General features: G+C 33.5%; 1 protein-coding gene across 26 annotated transcripts in view; it reads right to left on the bottom strand.

The window, feature by feature from the left end:
* The window catches only part of LOC119594724 (von Willebrand factor A domain-containing protein 5A-like), a gene marked incomplete at its 5' end in the record, with an annotated part of 13,752 nt that overhangs the window by 6,494 nt on the left and 7,010 nt on the right, over positions 1-248 (bottom strand). For 12 of the 26 annotated variants that reach the window (XM_037943785.1, XM_037943786.1, XM_037943796.1 and 9 more), the window contains 1 exon segment: positions 66-107. In XM_037943785.1, coding sequence (XP_037799713.1) covers positions 66-107 — 42 coding nt within the window. 26 annotated transcript variants of the gene reach the window in all.

Below are 248 nucleotides of genomic sequence, written 5' to 3'. Positions count from 1 at the left end.
AGCAGATACAGATATCACTCTTATTCACTGACGGGCAACCAAAGTAATAAGTAAACTTGACTCACTTGGACAGAATCTGAAGACACTTTCGAGCTGCCCCAACAAGCCTGTCAAATGAAATTCAGAAATGTTAATAAGTCTTCCCAACTAAAAGAAATTTTCTCATTTCTAAAAATAGTTTTCATCCACCTTTTGCTACAAGACTGATGTGTCACTTCCAAAAGATAAATTAAAAATACAATAATAAT

This window comes from Penaeus monodon, chromosome 34 (assembly GCF_015228065.2).
Source record: "Penaeus monodon isolate SGIC_2016 chromosome 34, NSTDA_Pmon_1, whole genome shotgun sequence".
Taxonomy (NCBI): Eukaryota; Metazoa; Arthropoda; class Malacostraca; order Decapoda; family Penaeidae; genus Penaeus; species Penaeus monodon.
Note: the sequence above shows the minus strand (reverse complement) of the source record. Positions and strands in the feature narration are given on the sequence as shown.